This window comes from Ranitomeya imitator, chromosome 5 (genome assembly GCF_032444005.1).
Source record: "Ranitomeya imitator isolate aRanImi1 chromosome 5, aRanImi1.pri, whole genome shotgun sequence".
Lineage (NCBI taxonomy): Eukaryota > Metazoa > Chordata > Amphibia > Anura > Dendrobatidae > Ranitomeya > Ranitomeya imitator.
The window spans coordinates 684,766,201-684,789,411 of record NC_091286.1 but is presented as its reverse complement, the minus strand read 5'-3'; the positions used below and the strand labels follow the sequence as shown (position 1 = coordinate 684,789,411).

General features: G+C 44.5%; 1 protein-coding gene across 4 annotated transcripts in view; it reads left to right on the top strand.

Moving 5' to 3' along the window:
* HMBOX1 (homeobox containing 1) overlaps positions 1 to 23,211 on the top strand; it is a 106,344-nt gene that overhangs the window by 66,047 nt on the left and 17,086 nt on the right. For all 4 annotated transcript variants that reach the window (XM_069728403.1, XM_069728402.1, XM_069728401.1 and 1 more), the window contains exons 3-6: positions 5,645 to 6,124; positions 19,886 to 19,971; positions 20,494 to 20,604; positions 21,466 to 21,619. In XM_069728403.1, the coding sequence (XP_069584504.1) occupies positions 5,645 to 6,124; positions 19,886 to 19,971; positions 20,494 to 20,604; positions 21,466 to 21,619 (831 nt within the window). The remainder of the gene's footprint in view (positions 1 to 5,644; positions 6,125 to 19,885; positions 19,972 to 20,493; positions 20,605 to 21,465; positions 21,620 to 23,211) is intronic.

The window sequence follows — 23,211 nt, the reverse complement described above, 5'->3', positions numbered from 1 at the left end:
CATATTACATCAGAGGTGTATGGAGGGGACACATTACATCAGAGGTGTATGGAGGGGACACATTGCATCAGAGGTGTATGGTATGGAGGGGGCACATTACATCAGAGGTGTATGGAGGGGACATATTACATTACAGCTGTATGGAGGGGGCACATTACATCAGAGGTGTATGGAGGGGACACATTGCATCAGAGGTGTATGGTATGGAGGGGGCACATTACATCAGAGGTGTATGGAGGGGACATATTACATTACAGCTGTATGGAGGGGGCACATTACATCAGAGGTGTATGGAGGGGACACATTGCATCAGAGGTGTATGGAGGGGACACATTACATCACAGCTGTCTGGAGGGGACACATTGCATCAGAGGTGTATGGAGGGGACACATTACATCACAGCTGTCTGGAGGGGACACATTGCATCAGAGGTGTATGGAGGGTACACATTACATCAGAGGTGTATGGAGGGGACACATTACATCACAGCTGTCTGGAGGGGACACATTGCATCAGAGGTGTATGGAGGGGACACATTACATCAGAGGTGTATGGAGGGGACACATTACATCACAGCTGTCTGGAGGGGACACATTACATCAGAGGTGTATGGAGGGGGCACATTACATCACCGCTGTCTGGAGGAGTTTGGTGAGCGCCCTTTTAGTGTTTTATCTGCCCAGGCAACCCCTTTTCCTGCCCGTTTGTCAGCTGCCCGTATTACTCCCGTGCCCACATTCCTGTGCTGTGAAGTATAATATACCGGGAGTTTATCTTCCTTTATGGAAACTAATAATATTTGCTCGTTGTCTGAAGTGTTTACTTTTCCTTTTCCCTTTTGTTGTAAAGCAATTACCAAGCGATCATTAATCAGCCTGAGCCCTGCATACACAATACGGGAAGGGGGGGGACAATAATGTGTTGTCTGCTCATTTTTTCATCATAACTGAAGTCCCCAATGTCGGGGCCATTGACGCTTCTGCTGCCGTCTGACACTTTTCACACCGGATGGTGCATGGAGGACGCACAAGCGTGGCGGCACTCTGGAAGGGTTATGAGCAGTATTAGGAGGGGTAACACTTTACAGCTGAGTCCTGAGGTCGTACAGCTTCGAGGCTTCCGAGGAGAATCTAGACATAGACTTTCTAAATAGTCTTCATTAAAAGTTTTCTACCATTTTGCAGCCGTACACGTCTGTCTTAGCAGGGTGATCTACAAAAATGTTAAAAAATCTGTCAGCGCTCCTGATGGCTCGTTGTTCTCCCCCCTCATTATTACAAATGGCAGCTGGAAGGCTATGGTACGCCTGTTACCACTTTATCAGGGCAAAGAACCAGATCTCACATTTTGCACTGATGAGAGGCAGTACACCGAAACACTCTGCAAATTGAGATTTTGGCTTTTATCCTAACTCATGTGGCAAGTCTCGTTAGAGGATCGCTATTGCCTCTTAGGGTACCGTCACACAGTGCAATTTTCATCGCTACGACGGCACGATTCGTGACGTTCGAGCGATATAGTTACGAGATCGCAGTGTCTGACACGCTCCTGCGATCAGGGACCCCGCTGAGAATCGTACGTCGTAGCAGATCGTTTGAAACTTTCTTTCGTCGTCTAGTGTCCCGCTGTGGCGGCATGATCGCATGGTGTAACATATATCGTATACGATGTGCGCATAGTAACCAACGGCTTCTACATCGCACATACGTCATGAAATTATCGCTCCAGCGTCGTAGATTGCAAAGTGTGACAGCAGTCTACGACGCTGGAGCGCTATTGTTACGATGCTGGAGCATCACGGATCGTACCGTCGTAGCGATGAAAATTGCACTGTGTGACGGTACCCTTAGGATTACTACTTACTACAGGTGGCACAAGTGTTTGTAGTCTAGTGATGAGCTAATGTGCTCGGATAACGTGCTATCTCAGCACGCTCTCGGGTTGTCCGAGTATCTTGGGTGTGCTCTGACAATATATTCGAGTCCATGCGGCTGCATGTTTTGTAGCGTTAGCCGCCGCACATGTGGGAGTTGCCAAACCGGCATGTGCTGCGGCTGTCTACTGCCACAGGGACTCCAATATATTATCCGACCACACCCAAGATACCCGGATGACCCCCAAGCTTGCTTAGATAGCATGTTATCCAAGCACGTTCTTTCATCACCATTCTAGTCCTCTACCTCTCTGTACAGACAGTTTGCATATTTCACAGAGGAGCATTGCAAGGCTTAAGTCTTTTGACCTTGACATCTCAGGCTTGACATGTCACTCTCCGCAAGGAGAGACACACAGAGCTCACATCCAACCTATATTACTGGGAGAGACACACAGACCTCACATCCAACCTATATTACTGGGAGAGACACAGACCTCACATCCAACCTATATTGCTGGGAGAGACACAGACCTCACATCCAGCCTATATTACTGGGAGAGACACACATATCTCACATCCAGCCTATATTACTGGGAGAGAGACAGATCTCACATCCAGCCTATATTACTGGGAGAGACACCCAGACCTCACATCCAACCTATATTACTGGGAGAGACACAGACCTCACATCCAACCTATATTGCTGGGAGAGACACAGACCTCACATCCAGCCTATATTACTGGGAGAGAGACAGATCTTACATCTAGCCTAAATCACTGGGGGAGACACCCAGACCTCACATCCAGCCTATATTAGTGGGAGAGACACAGACCTCACATCCAACCTATATTACTGGGGGAGACACACAGACCTCACATCCAGCCCACAGACCTCACATCCAGGCTATATTACTGGGAGAGACACACAGACCTCACATCCAGCCTATATTACTAGGAGAGACACACAGACCTCACATCCAGCCTATATTACTGGGAGAGACCCACAGACGTCGCATCCAGCCTATATTACTGGGAGAGACACACAGACCTCACATCCATCCTATATTACTGGGGACACACACACAGACTTCACATCCAGCCTATATTACTGGGATAGACACAGAGCTCACATCCAGCCTATATTTCTGGGAGAGACCCACAGACCTCACATCCAGGTTATATTACTGGAGAGACACACAGACCTCACATCCAGCCTATATTACTGGAGAGACACACAGACCTCACATCCAGCCTATATTACTGGGAGAGACACACAGATCTCACATCCAGTCTGTATTACTGGGAGAGACCCACAGACCTCACATCCAGCCTATATTACTGGGAGAGACCCACAGACCTCACATCCAGCCTATATTAATGGGAGAGACACAGAGCTTAAATCCAGCCTATATTTCTGGGAGACATGCAAACTTGAAAACACGAAATTTGAACTGCATTACTGCACTAGAAATATGAAAAATGAGAGCTTTTAGCGCATAAAAATGGCCAATTTTATGTGTACCTGGTAGCCCCTTTACGGCATCTCTCTTATACCAGGTCCTAAACTTGCCTTACCTCGCTGAGAATAAACGTCTCCATCTGAATGGGTGCATGTGAAAACCTCTTACTAGACTAAAATTCTCTCTCTCTGTGGAGGGGTATTGGACCTGCTGTAATTAAAACACCTGAAGCTAGGAGGCGGAGTGCACGATCAGAAGGCAAGAGAATACATTTCAAAAACCTGACCTGCACATCCAAACATAGACTCAGTGTGAACAGGTGCTGAACCCAGAGTCGCCAACTCGTATATAGTTAAGTAAATAAGGCAGCACACTGCAGCGCTAAAACATATAAACTTGAAAACACGAAATTTGAACTGCATTACTGCACTAGAAATATGAAAAATGAGAGCTTTTAGCTTTTTACTTAACTATATACGAGGTGGCGACTCTAGGTTCAGCACCTGTTCACACTCAGTCTATGTTTGGATGTGCAGATCAGGTTTTTGAAATGTATTCTCTAGCCTTCTGATCGTGCACTCCACCTCCTAGCTTCAGGTGTTTTAATTACGGCAGGTCCAATACCCCTCCACAGAGAGGGAGAATTTTAGTCTAGGAAGAGGTTTCACAGGTACCCATTCAGATGGCGACGTTTATTCTCAGCGAGGTAAGGCAAGTTTAGGACCTGGTATAAGAGAGATGCCGTAAAGGGGCTACCAGGTACACATAAAATTGGCCATTTTTATGCGCTAAAAGCTCTCATTTTTCATATTTCTAGTGCAGTAATGCAGTTCAAATTTTGTGTTTTCAAGTTTGCATGTTTTAGCGCTGCAGTGTGCTGCCTTATTTACTTAACTATATACGAGGTGGCGACTCTGGGTTCAGCACCTGTTCACATTGAGTCTGTTTGGATGTGCAGGTCAGGTTTTTGAAATATGTTTCTGGGAGAGACCCACAGACCTCATATCCAGTCTATATTACTGGAGAGACACACAGACCTCACATCCAGCCTATATTACTGGAGAGACCCACAGACCTCACATCCAGCCTATATTACTGGGAGAGACACACAGATCTCACATCCAGTCTATATTACTGGGAGAGACACACAGACCTCATATCCAGTCTATATTACTGGGATAGACACAGAGCTCACATCCAGCATATATTACTGGGAAAGACCAACAGACCTCACATCCAGCTTATATTACTGGGAGAGACACACAGACCTCACATCCAGCCTATATTACTGGGAGAGACACACAGAGCTCACATCCAGCCTATATTACTGAGAGAGACACACATAGACCTCACATCCAGCCTATATTACTGGGAGAGACACACAGACCTCACATCCAGCCTATATTACTGGGAGAGACACACAGAGCTCACATCCAGCCTATATTACTGAGAGACACACACAGACCTCACATCCAGCCTATATTACTGAGAGAGACACACACAGACCTCACATCCAGCCTATATTACTGAGAGAGACACACAGACCTCACATCCAGCCTATATTACTGGGAGAGACACACAGATCTCACATCCAGCCTATATTACTGGGAGAGACACACAGACCTCACATCCAGCCTTTATTACTGGGAGAGACACACAGAGCTCACATCCAGCCTATATTACTGAGAGAGACACACAGACCTCACATCCACCCTATATTACTGGGAGAGACACACAGACCTCACATCCAGCCTATATTACTGGGAGAGACACACAGACCTCACATCCACCCTATATTACTGAGAGAGACACACAGACCTCACATCCACCCTATATTACTGGGAGAGACACACAGACCTCACATCCAGCCTATATTACTGAGAGAGACACACATAGACCTCACATCCAGCCTATATTACTGGGAGAGACACACAGACCTCACATCCAGCCTATATTACTGGGAGAGACACACAGACCTCACATCCAGCCTATATTACTGGGAGAGACACACAGACCTCACATCCAGCCTATATTACTGGGAGAGACACACAGACCTCACATCCAGCCTATATTACTGGGAGAGACACACAGACCTCACATCCAGCCTATATTACTGGGAGAGACACACAGACCTCACATCCAGCCTATATTACTGGGAGAGACACACTGACCTCACATCCATCCTATATTACATAGATGTATCGAGTCCTGACAATCCTCTGTTTTCTCCAGATCATTACCTTTTACCTGCACTGATACATTGTAACAAAATAATTCTTACTGACATGTTTTGTCTCTTGTTTTGCAGTCTGCCAGAAACCATGTCCCATTACACCGATGAGCCTAGGTTTACCATAGAGCAGATAGACCTGCTGCAGCGCCTCCGACGCACGGGAATGACCAAACACGAGATCCTCCACGCCCTGGAGACGTTAGAGCGGCTGGACCAAGAACACATCGATAAGTTTGGAAGGAGAACCAACTACGGCAGCAGCAGCACCTACAGCAACAGCACCAACAACGTCCCCGCATCGTCCTCCACCGCCACCATCTCCACACAGACCCTCCATTGTGGCATGTCCCCTTCACCCAGCAACAGCTGCGACACTTCCCCGCAACCTTGCACTACCAATCAGAACGGGCGAGAGAGCAGCGAGCGGCTCCCGATCTCCAACGGCAAGCTGTCCCCGACGCGCTACCACACCAACAGCATCGGCCCGAGGTCGTACAGCTTCGAGGCTTCCGAGGAGGATCTAGACATAGACGACAAGGTCGAGGAGCTCATGAGGTTGGTGCGGGGCGTTCACTTACAATCTCAAAATCTAACAGCTGCTTCTTGTCTCCATACCCATTAATTCTCTGCAACGTAAAGATGTTTCCCAAATCCTTTTGTCTTTTGCTACGTGTGTATGGAGGTCAGCTGTAAGAAATTTACCAAAAGTCTCGCGCCCTTGAGGCGTCCTCTCCTGCTTGGATTCCCTGCTAGTCTGTGTATTTCCTAATCAGTCTGGACCGACAGATTAGAATTAATCAATACTTTACCGTTGGAGCCGGCATAGAACTAGCTTCCAATTGGTCCAGACGGACGTGTGACCTCTGCAGCCAGTGATTGACTGCAGTAGTCCGATGTCAGTGACAAAGTAGTAGAGAGACCGGCAGTCTACCTGCGAAGTGGCATTTTAAGTTTGTTTTTTGGTTTTTATTTCTGACCTGACAACCCCATTAAGAAACAGCTTGACTAGAGGACGACTCACACTTGCTCATATTTAGTGGGATATTTGTTTTTTCCGTTTAGATGGAATATTGATAGTCTTCTTCTTGGCTCTCGGCACCGTTGCGTCCCCATAATGTGATCCCCTCGGTGTCTGGCCTCAGTTACAGGAGACGTTGGCCTCATTTGTGATTCCTTATTGGAGCCTTGCCCGAGAAGAAGCCGTATATCTGAGCAGATCTGCCTCTAATTGTGTTTGCTTCACTATTTGATCTGTAATGCTTCTGACACCACGTTCGGTCTCCGGTGACTAAATCACATCTGGGACCCTTCAGGACTGACATCAGTGGCCAGGACCAGCGCAGTTCTAGTTTTGTAGAGGACACTGGTTCTCAGCCCATGTTGCAAACTTGGACCAATCAGATTTTTGCTGAAAGCTCTGTTCTGCATCACCCCAAAGCTTCCTAGGAAGCCCTGAACTTACTGTCAGCTGAATATTGTATTAAATAGTTATCGTAGGTGGGGCGCACCGGCCAGTCCTTTGTAGTGCTACCAGTGGACAGCGCTTTATCCTGGGGTGGAAGTCGTGAATCCAATGCCTATACAGAATTGTGTATTATTACTTTTTTTTTCCCCCCTTGTCTCTCTGCCCCCCCCACCCCCTCCCGCCCCTCATCTCTTTCTCCTCGCCCTCCGGCCCTCGCCCTCCGGCCCTCGCCCTCCGCCTCGGTACTCAGCCTCTGGACCGCCCCTTGCCCTCCGGCCCTTGCCCTCCGGCCCTGGCCCCCCGCCCCTCGCCCTCCGGCCCTGGCCCTCCACCCCTCGCCCTCCGGCCCGCCCCTCGCCCTCCCCTCGCCGTCCGGCCCTCTATATATAGAAGAAAATTAGAGCAGCACAAAAAAAGAGTCCGGGTGCAGAGTCCCCCAGGCATATACCAAACCTCAACTATAAAAATCTAGAAAAATTGGAGGCAGAACACCGTTTGTAGTGAAAAGGAGCTATTTCATAAATTAAATAGCTCCTTTTTCTGTATAAATAGCTCCTTTTTCTGGTAAATTATCGGTGCAGTCTGGGAGTAGATCTGGAATAATATATATATATATATATATATATATATATATATATATATATATATATATATATATATACATATATACATATATACATATATACATATATATATATATATATATATATATATACATATATATATATATATATATATATATATATATATATATATATATATATATATATATATATATATATATATAAATAAATAATATTTTCTTCAGATCTACTCCCAGACTGCACCAAGAATTTACCTCTATCCACAAAAGGAAAACTGGGAGGGACAAAACTTTGAAAATTAGTTTGTGAGTGACCGAAACGGGAACTGGTCTTTAAACCACTTAAAGGGGTTGTCCTACTTAGATAAAATGCCTGCTTCCGACCCTCTCCACAGTCCGGGGTCGGTGGTCTCCACCAAATACAGAAGTGATACCTTCCCGTTCTTATGATGGCTGCAGTGGTCAAGTTGACGGGATTGAGTCGTCTTGCGGAGCACATGCATTGACGTTCCCCTTCAGTCACCCGACTGCTGCCGCAGATCACAAGCCTCAGCAGTCCGGAGACCTGATAAACCGGGCATCCTCACTTCTGGTCTTGGTGGGGATTACCAGAGCGGCCCGTCCTGTGTCAATGGATCTTTGTCCATTATTTATTTTAGAGACTCTCTAATTTAAAGGAATTGATACCTTTGGAAACAAATTTTCTTTTTCTTTTTACTTAAATGCAAGTATAGAGGATTAAAAATAATTTGTGTAATTGGGTTGTAACTCTTTTCTGAGCTCCTATCAGCTGGGGTACGACCACAGACCACATCGAAGTGCAGGGAAACAAGGAGCCTGTAAAAGCCAAACTGTGCAAGATTTTGAATGAAAACTAATTTCAAAACAAATTTTTAGCCCCAAATACATGCAATTAAAAAAAACAAAAAGTCCCCAAAGTTGATCAACCTCCTGTAAGTTGGACAACCCGTTTAAGCCTATGTTATCCAGAATGGAGAGCAGGGACATTGCGGAATTGTCAGATCACTTTTTAGTGCGTGTTCCCTTTAAATGATCATGAATCTGCACCCCATGTGTGTCGCCTGGAACGAGCGCCCGACCCGCTGATATTGTAACGCAGGCGGCACCGCTCGCATTATAGATCCGTTTGCTAAACAAATAGCGCTCTCTCTGCCGAGCGCCGTAATTGGTTTAGAAATTTCTCATTTCTTTTTTTTAATTAGAAAACAGATTAAAATTCAGTTGTGGCCTTTACTGCAGCTGTATATCATTCCATTGTTTAATTAAGCGCTCTCGCTCTGTAACTTAGCAATTCGCCGCGCTCGGTGCGGACGCTGCGGTGCACCGGTTACTTTGGGCCGCCCAGCTGCAATTGGCATAGAGAACGCGGGTGCGTGAGTCGTAATTAATGTAACTTCGTTATTGGGCTTTAGATAATTTTACTCCGGCATTACAGCCACTTACTGTGGACACAAACATATCGCAGAATGCGATTAATTGCGCGTAAGTGAAATCTGACTATGGCAGCGCTGCATCCGAATCGCAGCACTCCACTTCCCCACATATGTATCGCCGTCTGAATATACAAATACAAATCTGATTAATAGTGCAGGATGAGATGAGGAATGATATGGATACAATGTAACCACAGCTTTCTGTCCCTAGTAACACATCTATATAATCTGCATAATCTGATTAATAGTGCAGGATGAGATGAGGAATGATATGGATACAATGTAACCACAGCTTTCTGTCCCTAGTAACACATCTATATAATCTGCATAATCTGATTAATAGTGCAGGATGAGATGAGGAATGATATGGATACAATGTAACCACAGCTTTCTGTCCCTAGTAACACATCTCTATAATCTGCATAATCTGATTAATAGTGCAGGATGAGATGAGGAATGATATGGATACAATGTAACTTCAGCTTTCTGTCCCTAGTAACACATCTATATAATCTGCATAATCTGATTAATAGTGCAGGATGAGATGAGGAATGATATGGATACAATGTAACCACAGCTTTCTGTCCCTAGTAACACATCTCTATAATCTGCATAATCTGATTAATAGTGCAGGATGAGATGAGGAATGATATGGATACAATGTAACCACAGCTTTCTGTCCCTAGTAACACATCTATATAATCTGCATAATCTGATTAATAGTGCAGGATGAGATGAGGAATGATATGGATACAATGTAACCACAGCTTTCTGTCCCTAGTAACACATCTATATAATCTGCATAATCTGATTAATAGTGCAGGATGAGATGAGGAATGATATGGATACAATGTAACCACAGCTTTCTGTCCATAGCAACACATCTATATAATCTGCATAATCTGATTAATAGTGCAGGATGAGATGAGGAATGATATGGATACAATGTAACCACAGCTTTCTGTCCCTAGTAACACATCTCTATAATCTGCATAATCTGATTAATAGTGCAGGATGAGATGAGGAATGATATGGATACAATGTAACCACAGCTTTCTGTCCATAGCAACACATCTATATAATCTGCATTATCTGATTAATAGTGCAGGATGAGATGAGGAATGATATGGATACAATGTAACCACAGCTTTCTGTCCCTAGTAACACATCTCTATAATCTGCATAATCTGATTAATAGTGCAGGATGAGATGACGAATGATATGGATACAATGTAACCACAGCTTTCTGTCCAGAGCAACACATCTATATAATCTGCATTATCTGATTAATAGTGCAGGATGAGATGAGGAATGATATGGATACAATGTAACTTCAGCTTTCTGTCCCTAGTAACACATCTATATAATCTGCATAATCTGATTAATAGTGCAGGATGAGATGACGAATGATATGGATACAATGTAACCACAGCTTTCTGTCCCTAGTAACACATCTATATAATCTGCATAATCTGATTAATAGTGCAGGATGAGATGAGGAATGATATGGATACAATGTAACCACAGCTTTCTGTCCCTAGTAACACATCTCTATAATCTGCATAATCTGATTAATAGTGCAGGATGAGATGAGGAATGATATGGATACAATGTAACCACAGCTTTCTGTCCCTAGTAAGGGTACTGTCACACAGTGGCACTTTTGTCGCTACGACGGTACGATTCGTGACGTTCCAGCGATATCCATACGATATCGCTGTGTCTGACACGCAGCAACGATCAGGGATCCTGCTGAGAATCGTACGTCGTAGCAGATCGTTTGGAACATTCTTTCGTCGCTGGATCTCCCGCTGTCATCGCTGGATCGGTGTGTGTGACACCGATCTAGCGATGCGTTCGCTTGTAACCAGGGTAAACATCGGGTTACTAAGCGCAGGGCCGCGCTTAGTAACCCGATGTTTACCCTGGTTACCAGCGTAAATGTAAAAAAAACCAAACAGTACATACTTACATTCCGGTGTCTGTCCCTTGCCTTCTGCTTCCCGCACTCACTGACTGCCGGCCGTAAAGTGAAAGCAGAGCTTTCACTTTACGGCCGGCAGTCAGTGAGTGCGGGAAGCAGACGGCAAGGGACAGACACCGGAATGTAAGTATGTTCTGTTTTTTTTACGCTGGTAACCAGGGTAAACATCGGGTTACTAAGCGCGGACCTGCGCTTAGTAACCCAATGTTTACCCTGGTTACCCGGGGGGGATCGTGATCGTTGGTAAATCGTATAGTGTGACGGTACCCTAACACAGGGGTCCCCAACTCCAGTCCTCAAAGCCCACCAACAGGTCATGTTTTCAGGATTTCCTTAGTCTTGCCCAGGTAATAATTGCATCACCTGTGCAATGCAAAGGAAATCCTGAAAACATGACCTGTTGGTGGGCCTTGAGGACTGAAGTTGGGGACCCCTGCCTAACACATCTATATAATCTGATTAATAGTGCAGGATGAGATGAGGAATGATATGGATACAATGTAACCACAGCTTTCTGTCCCTAGTAACACATCTATATAATCTGCATAATCTTATTCATAGTGCATGATGAGATGACGAATGATATGGATACAATGTAACCACAGCTTTCTGCCCCTAGTAACACATCTATATAATCTGCATAATCTGATTAATAGTGCAGGATGAGATGAGGAATGTTATGGATACAATGTAACCACAGCTTTCTGTCCCTAGCAACACATCTATATAATCTGATTAATAGTGCAGGATGAGATGAGGAATGATATGGATACAATGTAACTACAGCTTTCTGTCCCTAGCAACACATCTATATAGTAACATAGTAACATAGTTAGTAAGGCCGAAAAAAGACATTTGTCCATCCAGTTCAGCCTATATTCCATCATAATAAATCCCCAGATCTACGTCCTTCTACAGAACCTAATAATTGTATGATACAATATTGTTCTGCTCCAGGAAGACATCCAGGCCTCTCTTGAACCCCTCGACTGAGTTCGCCATCACCACCTCCTCAGGCAAGCAATTCCAGATTCTCACTGCCCTAACAGTAAAGAATCCTCTTCTATGTTGGTGGAAAAACCTTCTCTCCTCCAGACGCAAAGAATGCCCCCTTGTGCCCGTCACCTTCCTTGGTATAAACAGATCCTCAGCGAGATATTTGTATTGTCCCCTTATATACTTATACATGGTTATTAGATCGCCCCTCAGTCGTCTTTTTTCTAGACTAAATAATCCTAATTTCGCTAATCTATCTGGGTATTGTAGTTCTCCCATCCCCTTTATTAATTTTGTTGCCCTCCTTTGTACTCTCTCTAGTTCCATTATATCCTTCCTGAGCACCGGTGCCCAAAACTGGACACAGTACTCCATGTGCGGTCTAACTAGGGATTTGTACAGAGGCAGTATAATGCTCTCATCATGTGTATCCAGACCTCTTTTAATGCACCCCATGATCCTGTTTGCCTTGGCAGCTGCTGCCTGGCACTGGCTGCTCCAGGTAAGTTTATCATTAACTAGGATCCCCAAGTCCTTCTCCCTGTCAGATTTACCCAGTGGTTTCCCGTTCAGTGTGTAATGGTGATATTGATTCCCTCTTCCCATGTGTATAACCTTACATTTATCATTGTTAAACCTCATCTGCCACCTTTCAGCCCAAGTTTCCAACTTATCCAGATCCATCTGTAGCAGAATACTATCTTCTCTTGTATTAACTGCTTTACATAGTTTTGTATCATCTGCAAATATCGATATTTTACTGTGTAAACCTTCTACCAGATCATTAATGAATATGTTGAAGAGAACAGGTCCCAATACTGACCCCTGCGGTACCCCACTGGTCACAGCGACCCAGTTAGAGACTATACCATTTATAACCACCCTCTGCTTTCTATCACTAAGCCAGTTACTAACCCATTTACACACAATTTCCCCCAGACCAAGCATTCTCATTTTGTGTACCAACCTCTTGTGCGGCACGGTATCAAACGCTTTGGAAAAATCGAGATATACCACGTCCAATGACTCACCGTGGTCCAGTCTATAGCTTACCTCTTCATAAAAACTGATTAGATTGGTTTGACAGGAGCGATTTCTCATAAACCCATGCTGATATGGAGTTAAACAGTTATTCTCATTGAGATAATCCAGAATAACATCCCTCAGAAACCCTTCAAATATTTTACCAACAATAGAGGTTAGACTTACTGGCCTATAATTTCCAGGTTCACTTTTAGAGCCCTTTTTGAATATTGGCACCACATTTGCTATGCGCCAGTCCTGCGGAACAGACCCTGTCGCTATAGAGTCACTAAAAATAAGAAATAATGGTTTATCTATTACATTACTTAGTTCTCTTAGTACTCGTGGGTGTATGCCATCCGGACCCGGAGATTTATCTATTTTAATCTTATTTAGCCGGTTTCGCACCTCTTCTTGGGTTAGATTGGTGACCCTTAATATAGGGTTTTCATTGTTTCTTGGGATTTCACCTAGCATTTCATTTTCCACCGTGAATACCGTGGAGAAGAAGGTGTTTAATATGTTAGCTTTTTCCTCGTCATCTACAACCATTCTTTCCTCACTATTTTTTAAGGGGCCTACATTTTCAGTTTTTATTCTTTTACTATTGATATAGTTGAAGAACAGTTTGGGATTAGTTTTACTCTCCTTAGCAATGTGCTTCTCTGTTTCCTTTTTGGCAGCTTTAATTAGTTTTTTAGATAAAGTATTTTTCTCCCTATAGTTTTTTAGAGCTTCAATGGTGCCATCCTGCTTTAGTAGTGCAAATGCTTTCTTTTTACTGTTAATTGCCTGTCTTACTTCTTTGTTTAGCCACATTGGGTTTTTCCTATTTCTAGTCCTTTTATTCCCACAAGGTATAAACCGCTTACACTGCCTATTTAGGATGTTCTTAAACATTTCCCATTTATTATCTGTATTCTCATTTCTGAGGATATTGTCCCAGTCTACCAGATTAAGGGCATCTCTAAGCTGTTCAAACTTTGCCTTCCTAAAGTTCAATATAATCTGATTAATAGTGCAGGATGAGATGAGGAATGATATGGATACAATGTAACTACAGCTTTCTGTCCCTAGCAACACATCTATATAATCTGATTAATAGTGCAGGATGAGATGAGGAATGTTATGGATACAATGTAACCACAGCTTTCTGTCCCTAGTAACACATCTATATAATCTGCATAATCTGATTAATAGTGCAGGATGAGATGAGGAATGATATGGATACAATGTAACTACAGCTTTCTGTCCCTAGCAACACATCTATATAATCTACATAATCTGATTAATAGTGCAGGATGAGATGAGGAATGATATGGATACAATGTAACTACAGCTTTCTGTCCCTAGCAACACATCTATATAATCTACATAATCTGATTAATAGTGCAGGATGAGATGAGGAATGATATGGATACAATGTAACTACAGCTTTCTGTCCCTAGCATCTTTTCTGAATAATCTGCATAATCTGATGTGCACACGTTGCGGATTCCATTGCGGGTTTTTTCACCTGGATTCTGCAAAATCCGCAGGTAAAATGCCCTGCGTTTTACCTGCGGATTTAGTGCAGTTTTTGTGTGTATATCACCTGCGTTTTTACACCTGCCGATTCCAATTATAGAGCAGGTGTAAAAGGCTGAGGATTCCGTACAAAGAATTAACATGCTGCGGAAAATATACCGCAGCGTTTCCACGCAGAATTTTCCGCAGCATGTGCACTGTGGATTTGGTTTTCCATATGTTTACATGGTACTGTACAACGCATGGAAAACTACTGCGGATCAGCAGCAAAATCTGCAACGTGTGCACATACCCTAATAGTGGAGGATGAGCTGAGGAATGATATGGATACAATGTAACCACAGCTTTCTGTCCCTAGCAACCAGTCTGCATAATCCACATAATCTGATTAATAGTGCAGGATGAGATGAGGAATGATATGGATACATTGTAACCACAGCTTTCTGTCCCTAGCAACCAGTCTGCGTAATCCACATAATCTGATTAGGCTATGTGCACACGTTGCTGATTTACTGCGGATCCGCAGTGTTTTTTTCCCCGCGCAGAAACGCTGCAAAACCGCAAGTGATTTACAGTACAATGTAATTCAGTGGGAAAAAAGAAATGCTGTGCAAATGGTGTGGAAAATTCCGCACGGAATCCGCAGCGGATTTAAGAAAGGACCATGTCAATTCTTTGTGCGTTTCTGCGCCCATTCCATTATATCCACAGGAAAAACGCACAAAATCCGCATTAAAAATGTGCAGATTTTGACCTTCGTTTTCTGCCTAGAGATGCAGAATCCGCACAGAAAATTCCACAAGCAAATCTGCAACGTTTGCACATACCCTAATAGTGCAGGATGGATGAGGAATTATAGATACAATGTAAACACAGCTTTCTGTCCCAGCACCCCATCCGCATAATCTGATTAATAGTGCAGGATGAGAGGAGGAATGATATGGATACAATGTAACTACAGCTTTCTGTCCCTAGCAACCCATCCGCATAATCTGATTAATAGTGCAGGATAAGATGAGGAATGATATGGATACATTGTAACCACAGCTTTCTGTCCCTAGTAACACATCTATATAATCTGATTAATAGTGCAGGATGAGATGAGGAATGATATGGATACAATGTAACCACAGCTTTCCGTCCCTAGCAACACATCTATATAATCTGATTAATAGTGCAGGATGAGATGAGGAATGAAATGGATACAATGTAACCACAGCTTTCTGTCCCTAGCACCCCATCCGCATAATCTGATTAATAGTGCAGGATGAGATGAGGAATGAAATGGATACAATGTAACCACAGCTTTCTGTCCCTAGCACCCCATCCGCATAATCTGATTAATAGTGCAGGATGAGATGAGGAATGAAATGGATACAATGTAACCACAGCTTTCTGTCCCTAGCAACACATCTATATAATCTGATTAATAGTGCAGGATGAGATGAGGAATGATATGGATACAATGTAACCACAGCTTTCCGTCCCTAGCAACACATCTATATAATCTGATTAATAGTGCAGGATGAGATGAGGAATGAAATGGATACAATGTAACCACAGCTTTCTGTCCCTAGCACCCCATCCGCATAATCTGATTAATAGTGCAGGATGAGATGAGGAATGAAATGGATACAATGTAACCACAGCTTTCTGTCCCTAGCACCCCATCCGCATAATCTGATTAATAGTGCAGGATGAGATGAGGAATGAAATGGATACAATGTAACCACAGCTTTCTGTCCCTAGCAACCCATCTGCATAATCTGATTAATAGTGCAGGATGGATGAGGAATGATATATGGATACAATGTAACCACAGCTTTCTGTCCCTAGTAACACATCTATATAATCTGATTAATAGTGCAGGATGGATGAGGAATGATATATGGATACAATGTAACCACAGCTTTCTGTCCCTAGCAACCCGTCTACATAATCCGAATAATCTGATTAATAACGCTCTCTGAGGTGAGGAATATGTTGTAGCTGATGATCATCTCCTCTTACAGTAAAATTAGCGACAATCCAACTGTAAGCCCTCCGTGGCCCCTATTAGTCACTTCCTTTGTGCATCTCTTTTGTCTAGTTTTGTCGTTTAGGTTTCTTTGCACCAAATTCATTATTCTACGTGTCATTTTTTATTTCTATTTTATATATGCTCACTTGTTGTTGTTTTTTCCAGTTTGTGGGCAAAGTTTAGAGATTCCAAATGTTTTTGTCCGCTTAATCAATTCACAAAGTTGCAAAATTTGTTGCCGCCCCCATCCCCAACCGGACAGGATTTTAGCGCCATTTAGCGAAACATGCATTTTATGTCTTTAGAAAGTCGCAAAAACAATTCAAGACAGGAAATGAAACAGTTTTAGACTTTGTGGAAAAATTCACGATCCACATGCGCCATTTTTTGAAGAATTTGGCAACATGAATAACAACTAATACCGCAAGACAAAAAAGGAAACTCCCACATGGCTAATAAAACTAGATATATAAACCAGGATAAGAGGGGCCATAGCTCAGGAACGCAGAGGCGTAGGAAAAAAAGAAAAACATCGCCGGGTTCGGGAGAACAGCAGCATTTACACCAGATAAAATATTTTTGGAAAGTGACGATGCAAACTGAGATAGGATAGGAAATAATTGGGTGCAAACTCCCCTTATTGGACTGTCTGAATGCGCTCACTGATGGAGTCTCCGTTAACTTATTGTATAAACGGCGACGATTTTTACGTAGGAGTCAATTGCATCGATCATGGGCAAGAACCGCGCGATTATTGCGACAGTGTGTGAAGTTTTCGCGTTTCCGCTCCATATAGTTCCTGAACTATTTACCAATAGGCATGTCTGTCTCTTTAACGCCTCCCCTCCCCCGACCGTCTTATTTTATGTCTCCGGCTTTATGTCTGAAGACTTGAGATTTATGCCTCCCCTCAGTAATGAAAGTTTGCACATGCCATATGGCGCCCGCACACCTTCCCCGGAATTACCCTCATCCATCCTGCTGTTATGACACTCCTGATCAGATATGACACTCATTAAAAGCCTCTGCCAGGCAGCCGCTGCTTTATGGCGTGTCACCAGTCTGGCCCCTGGCTCTACACTGCGGCTGCTCTCCGTTTTATTAACACTTTCCCATCATCCATCACTGTCGCCCCGGTTTCCTGTACTGGTGTAGCACAAAATGGGGATTATCTCCGGAGATGGGGATAAATTCCGGTAAGACGGCGCCGAGGGGGAAGTAGGATATCGGAGCGTCGCCTCTGTGCCGAACTCACCGCAGGGGCATCAGTGTGTGTCCGTGTCTAAGGGTGAAGACCCCAAAAGTCTGCACAGCGCGGAAACACTGACAAGTGCGGAGCTCAGGGACCGGGGATGTTACATACCTGCAACCGGAGGATCAGTAATGTAATGTATGTACACAGTGACTGCACCAGCAGAATAGTGAGTGCAGCTCTGGGGAATAATACAGGAGGTAACTCAGGATCAGTAATGTATGTACACAGTGACTGCACCAGCAGAATAGTGAGTGCAGCTCTGGGGTATAATACAGGATGTAACTCAGGATCAGTAATGTAATGTATGTACACAGTGACTGCACCAGCAGAATAGTGAGTGCAGCTCTGGGGAATAATACAGGAGGTAACTCAGGGTCAGTAATGTAATGTATGTACACAGTGACTGCACCAGCAGAATAGTGAGTGCAGCTCTGGAGTATAATACAGGATGTAACTCAGGATCAGTAATGTAATGTATGTACACAGTGACTGCACCAGCAGAATAGTGAGTGCAGCTCTGGGGTATAATACAGGATGTAACTCAGGATCAGTAATGTAATGTATGTACACAGTGACTCCACCAGCAGAATAGTGAGTGCAGCTCTGGGGTATAATAGAGGATGTAACTCAGGATCAGTAATGTAATGTATGTACACAGTGACTGCACCAGCAGAATAGTGAGTGCAGCTCTGGAGTATAATACAGGATGTAACTCAGGATCAGTAATGTAATGTATGTACACAGTGACTGCACCAGCAGAATAGTGAGTGCAGCTCTGGGGTATAATACAGGAGGTAACTCAGGATCAGTAATGTAATGCAGGGGTCCCCAACTCCAGTCCTCAAGGCCCACCAACAGGTCATGTTTTCAGGATTTCCTTAGTCTTGCCTAGGTAATAATTGCATCACCTGTGCAATGCAAAGGAAATCCTGAAAACATGACCTGTTGGTGGGCCTTGAGGACTGGAGTTGGGGACCCCTGATGTAATGTATGTACACAGTGACTGCACCAGCAGAATAGTGAGTGCAGCTCTGGGGTATAATACAGGATGTAACTCAGGATCAGTAATGTAATGTATGTACACAGTGACTGCACCAGCAGAATAGTGAGTGCAGCTCTGGGGTATAATACAGGATGTAACTCAGGGTCAGTAATGTAATGTATGTACACAGTGACTGCACCAGCAGAATAGTGAGTGCAGCTCTGGGGTATAATACAGGATGTAACTCAGGATCAGTAATGTAATGTATGTACACAGTGACTGCACCAGCAGTATAGTGAGTGCAGCTCTGGGGTATAATACAGGATGTAACTCAGGATCAGTAATGTAATGTATGTACACAGTGACTGCACCAGCAGAATAGTGAGTGCAGCTCTGGGGTATAATACAGGATGTAACTCAGGATCAGTAATGTAATGTATGTACACAGTGACTGCACCAGCAGAATAGTGAGTGCAGCTCTGGGGTATAATACAGGATGTAACTCAGGGTCAGTAATGTAATGTATGTACACAGTGACTCCACCAGCAGAATAGTGAGTGCAGCTCTGGGGTATAATACAGGATGTAACTCAGGATCAGTAATGTAATGTATGTACACAGTGACTGCACCAGCAGAATAGTGAGTGCAGCTCTGGGGTATAATACAGGATGTAACTCAGGGTCAGTAATGTAATGTATGTACACAGTGACTGCACCAGCAGAATAGTGAGTGCAGCTCTGGGGTATAATACAGGATGTAACTCAGGATCAGTAATGTAATGTATGTACACAGTGACTGCACCAGCAGTATAGTGAGTGCAGCTCTGGGGTATAATGCAGGGTATATCTTGGAGTCATTGTTTCTGCTGTTGTTGGGTGATGATCCTCTCAGACAGGAGTTGGATACAGTCTTCGCTGTTGTGCTGACAGGTAATTGTCCCCCCCCCCCCCCCCCCCGCAGTGTGAAGTGTGATAATTTGGGGGGCTGTTATAGCTGCTGACTATGTCTGATCTTTAACTTGTCTCAGGAGGGACAGCAGTGTCATAAAAGAAGAAATTAAGGGTTTCCTGGCGAACCGGAGAATATCGCAGGCGGTGGTTGCACAAGTAACAGGTGAGCACGGCCCGGTGTATGCGAGGGGATGAACGACCCGGTGTGGACCCCCGGGGAGACAGATCTGTGAATATAAGAATGTAAGAATCAGCCGACACATAGGACCCCACAGGATCGGCATACTTCTCTCCTAAAATACTCCGTGCTGCTGGGACCTGTGGCCCCCACATGCTGTACAGTGCTCAGATGCTCACTGTGTTGCTGGGACTTGTGGCCCCCCACATGCTGTACAGTGCTCAGATGCTCACTGTGTTGCTGGGACTTGTGGCCCCCGACATGCTGTACAGTGCTCAGATGCTCACTGTGCTGCTGGGACTTATGGCCCCCCACATGCTGTACTGTGCTCAGATGCTCACTGTGCTGCTGGGACTTGTGGCCCCCACATGCTGCACCATGCTCGAGTGCTCACTGTGCTGCTGGGACTTGTGGCCCCCCACATGCTGTACTGTGCTCCGATGCTCGCTGATCCCTACTGTCACTTGTTAGTTTACATTATTGCACGTCTTTACTTTTGCCTCGCAGGTATCAGCCAGAGCCGGATTTCTCACTGGCTGCTCCAGCAAGGATCCGACCTCAGCGAACAGAAGAAAAGGGCTTTTTACCGATGGTACCAGCTGGAGAAGACGAGTCCAGGTAACAATGGGGAACAGCCCTTATTCTCCAGTCACAACCAAAGCTGTGTTCAGTGTTGTGTCAGTATCGAAAGGGTTAAAGACTAAATGGTTAAAAGCCTCTGAACTCTGAATGCTTGGATGTGGTCCTGGATCATCACTTTCCCGCACCTCTACGCCTGCTTCTCGGAAACTCCTTCCCCGGCCCACGATTCGCCTCGCGGGGTCCCAAATCACATTTCTGCCCAATTATGCGGACTGCACAGCATCACAGCGGCTAATCACATCGCGAGGCTGGAGGATCAGCGGTGCGGCCGTCACTCCCGCTGCTCTCCTCGCCCAGCGCCTGTTGTTTCTCCAGCGTTTTCGGCAGCTCTGATTGTTGTCACTGAATGGAAACTCGCCGAGGATAAAAATCTCTTTGCCCCGTCTTAATCTCAAACCGTCCGATATCACCAGGTGTAAAGTGGGCTCTCTGTTGGTTTCCTTTCACCAAAAGCAAGTTGAGATCTTGCAAAGTGAAAAACTGCATTGTAAAATGCGAAAGAGACCGCTGTAAAAAAAAAAAGAAAAGGGGGGCAAAACCTTGGCTCATGCATTAGGATGATGGGAGTTGTAGTACCTGTCATGAAGCACGTCTCTCTTACACAAGGACGGAGCTGGTGCAGGCGATCTAACGCCTCAGGATCCGCACCACCCGGACACATGTACAGCTTTGTCCCGTCCATGTACATATTGGTCTGGAGAGGAGACCTCCGTATACGAGTTCCCCTATAATCCATGGGACCACAGCCCAGGTGTCGCCATTTTGCACCCAATGAAGGAGGGAAGGGTTGGGGCATCTTATTGGGGAAAAATCAAGTTTTATACGTTTTTCTTACAGGTGCGACACTCAGCATGAGGCCAGCACCCATCCCCATAGACGACACCGAGTGGAGACAAACGCCACCGCCCGTTACCGCCACCTCCGGGACCTTCCGGTTACGACGGGGAAGTCGCTTCACATGGAGAAAAGAGTGTCTGGCCGTAATGGAAAGGTAAGAAGGACTGACACACGGAGATCGCCTGAGCAGAGAGATACTTTTATAGTGTATTCATTCACTTAGATTCTTCACAAAGAACAATGTGCAGCATCCTGTATTATACTCCAGAGCTGCACTCACTATTCTGCTGGTGCAGTCACAGTGTACATACATTACATTACTCATCCTGAGTTACATCCTGTATTATACCCCAGAGCTGCATTCACTATTCTGCTGGTGCAGTCACTGTGTACATACATTACATTACTGATCCTGAGTTACATCCTGTATTATACCCCAGAGCTGCACTCACTATTCTGCTGGTGCAGTCACTGTGTACATATATTACATTACTGATCCTGAGTTACATCCTGTATTATACTCCAGAGCTGCACTCACTATTCTGCTGGTGCAGTCACTGTGTACATACATTACATTACTGATCCTGAGTTACATCCTGTATTATACCCCAGAGCTGCACTCACTATTCTACTGGTGCAGTCACTGTGTACATACATTACATTACTGATCCTGTGTTACATCCTGTATTATACCCCAGAGCTGCACTCACTATTCTGCTGGTGCAGTCACTGTGTACATACATTACATTACTGATCCTGTGTTACATCCTGTATTATACCCCAGAGCTGCACTCACTATTCTGCTGGTGCAGTCACTGTGTACATACATTACATTACTGATCCTGAGTTACATCCTGTATTATACCCCAGAGCTGCACTCACTATTCTGCTGGTGCAGTCACTGTGTACATACATTACATTACTGATCCTGAGTTACATCCTGTATTATACCCCAGAGCTGCACTCACTATTCTGCTGGTGCAGTCACTGTGTACATACATTACATTACTGATCCTGAGTTACATCCTGTATTATACTCCAGAGCTGCACTCACTATTCTGCTGGTGCAGTCACTGTGTACATGCATTACATTACTGATCCTGAGTTACATCCTGTATTATACTCCAGAGCTGCACTCACTATTCTGCTGGTGCAGTCACTGTGTACATACATTACATTACTGATCCTGAGTTACATCCTGTATTATACCCCAGAGCTGTATTATACCCCAGAGCTGTATTATACCCCAGAGCTGTATTATGCTCCAGTGCACTCACTCATCAGTGCTCTTCACTTTGCTGCAATGTAAATGTGATATCAATTTTTTTTTTCTTCTTTATAATCTCACTTTTTTATCGATTGTTAATGCTTCAAAACCCTCAGAAGCTGATTTTCGGCTCTGAGAACAGAATGGACGAGGGCCAAGTGTCTGCTGTAATAATATTATACCTTGATCTTAGTTACTGGACCCAGTTCACTTGTGCATACATCCCACAGAGGCTGCCAACTGGCTCCTGACGGGGCCAGGTTCTCTGGATAGGAGAGTCAGGCTGGGGAGGAAGGGGTTAGTTTTAAGGAGCCCATAACTGTGTACAAAGTGACTGCACGAGCAGAATAGTGAGTGCAGCTCTGGAGTATAATACAGGATGTAAATCGGGATCAGTAATGTAACGTACAGTTGTGCTTTTTTTTCAATGAATATGAATGATGGCACCAAATTGTTTCTCCACTCATGGTTAGTGGTTG